General features: G+C 54.4%; 1 protein-coding gene across 2 annotated transcripts in view; it reads right to left on the bottom strand.

Annotated features, from left to right (window-relative positions):
- The window catches only part of HSD11B1 (hydroxysteroid 11-beta dehydrogenase 1), a 12,237-nt gene that overhangs the window by 7,939 nt on the left and 2,464 nt on the right, over positions 1 to 1,834 (bottom strand). Inside the window, exons 3-5 of one of the 2 annotated variants that reach the window (XM_057387508.1) lie at positions 1,588 to 1,699; positions 849 to 1,034; positions 7 to 301 (exon numbers count right to left, since the gene is read on the bottom strand). The exons of the other annotated variant lie outside the window; for it this stretch is intronic. Of the exons in view, the coding sequence (XP_057243491.1) occupies positions 99 to 301; positions 849 to 1,034; positions 1,588 to 1,699 (501 nt within the window). The 3' untranslated portion in view covers positions 7 to 98. Of the gene's footprint in view, positions 1 to 6; positions 302 to 848; positions 1,035 to 1,587; positions 1,700 to 1,834 lie in introns of those variants that run through there. 2 annotated transcript variants of the gene reach the window in all.

Genomic DNA, 1,834 nt, shown 5'->3' on the forward strand with positions numbered 1-1,834 from the left:
TGCGCTGTGCCATTCTGTAAGCAGCGCCCATTTTTAAGTGMCGTGGAGAAATAAATGACTTTTGAGACTGCTTTTGGGTGGAAGAGAGGTGGGATCCCCTAGAGATGCTGCGGGAGAGTTGAAAGGGTGAGGTGTGGGAGAACAGCACCGCCCTTACCGGTGTCGATGAAGCCGAGGATGCAGAGCGTGATGGACACATTAATGTTCTGAATGCTGAATTCCTGCCTCAGGGAGCTGAAAAATCCATCCAGGGCAAACTTAGTCGCAGAGTAGGGGACGGTAAAGGGAAACCCGACTTTACCTGGACACAGAGTGAAGTTCTGTGTTAGCACAGGAGGCTGCTSTGCCTCACCTCTCTCCATCACAACAAGTGTTTTACCCAAAGGGAATTTGCAGGCAGTGAAGTGCCATTTTGGCACCTGAGCAGCAGTGTTACAAAAATTCCTGTTGGCTTCCAGCTCTTAAGGCCAAAGCGTGGCWCACATCTCTGCTCAGGGCATGGGCAGCCCATCGTAACCACAAAACCCTCAGGGGCAGAGATGGAGCAAAGTTGAAACTCTYGTCCCTGTCACTGAGCTGCTCACAGAGCACTGACCCACATTCCAGCTGGGGGCTTKCACTGCTCCAAAAGCAAAATGGGGCAATTGGACTGAGGAAAAACCCAACTCCATCAAGAGAATCCCAAACCAATCGGGATTTGGGTGCTGGGGCTGGTTTTGGGGAGGGGTTTGAGTTTTAGGCTGTTCTGGCCCCTTTGGGATGCCTGGTGTGATGTCTGTGTGTGTGCTGCTGCTGAAAATCAGCCCTCGAGGTGTCCCAYGTCACCAGGCTGGTGACACTGCACTCACCTGCCATGGATGAAACCACCACGATGCTGCCCTCGCTCTCCTTCAGCATGGGCAGGGCTGAKGTGGCCATGGCCACGTAGCTGAGGAAGTTGATYTCCAGGAGCTKTCGGACGTGCTCMACRTCCCCATCAAAGAARCCAAAGTAGGACGCACCAACGTGGTTAAGAATCAGCATGTCAAGGCCTCCTGCAGGCAGAAAAATGGGCATGGGGGACAGGGCTACAGCCAGCAAAACATTTCCTGGGAGCAGAATAAGGGTAATCCACAAAAATCAGGTTTTTGGGTCAGCTGTGTCCTGCTGTCTCCGGAGCGGGGATATGGCCTGGATGGGGGCTGCCAGTACATATTTTGTTGTGTTGTATTTTTCTAGTTCAAAACACAAATACCAGGGCCCAAGGGAGATCACCCCTGAATTGTCCGTGGCTGGGGAAGGAGAGGGAGTGCTCTGCACGGAGCTGTGCTGCATTCCCGTGACCCATGGCCACCATGGCCGGGGCTCACAGATCCCTCAGACCCCAGCAGCACTGGGCTGATGAAATCCAGGGCTGTGCTGCTGGAACAGCGTGTCAGGAGGGCTCAGGGCTGAAATCCAGAGCGCAGTTCAGTTTGACAGGCAGAAAGGCTGAAAGGGCAGAATTAGGGGAGAATTTTTCCCGTCTCTCCCTATCTCTCCCAGTTTTTTTTTGCATGTGAAAAAAACCAAGATGCTGGCACCATGCAGGGCGGGGTGCAGACGTACCCAGCGAGGTCTGAGCCTCCCTCACCACGCTCTGGGCGAAAGCCATGTCCTCCATGGTGCCACTGATGAATTGTGCCGAGGCTGCTCCCAGTTCCAGGCAGCGCTGCACCACCTGCACAAAACACGGGTCAGCAGCTCCTCTCCTGCTCTGTGAGCCCTCTGTGCTCTCCAGAGCGGGGTCTGAGCTGCCTGGGGTGTGTCCCCACCTTAAACCAGCGCTTTGCAGCTTTGGGAGTGTGTTTGGAGC

Source organism: Malurus melanocephalus, unplaced genomic scaffold (assembly GCF_030028575.1).
Source record: "Malurus melanocephalus ecotype Western Australia unplaced genomic scaffold, MMel_1.1 scaffold_1232, whole genome shotgun sequence".
NCBI classification, from domain to species: domain Eukaryota; kingdom Metazoa; phylum Chordata; class Aves; order Passeriformes; family Maluridae; genus Malurus; species Malurus melanocephalus.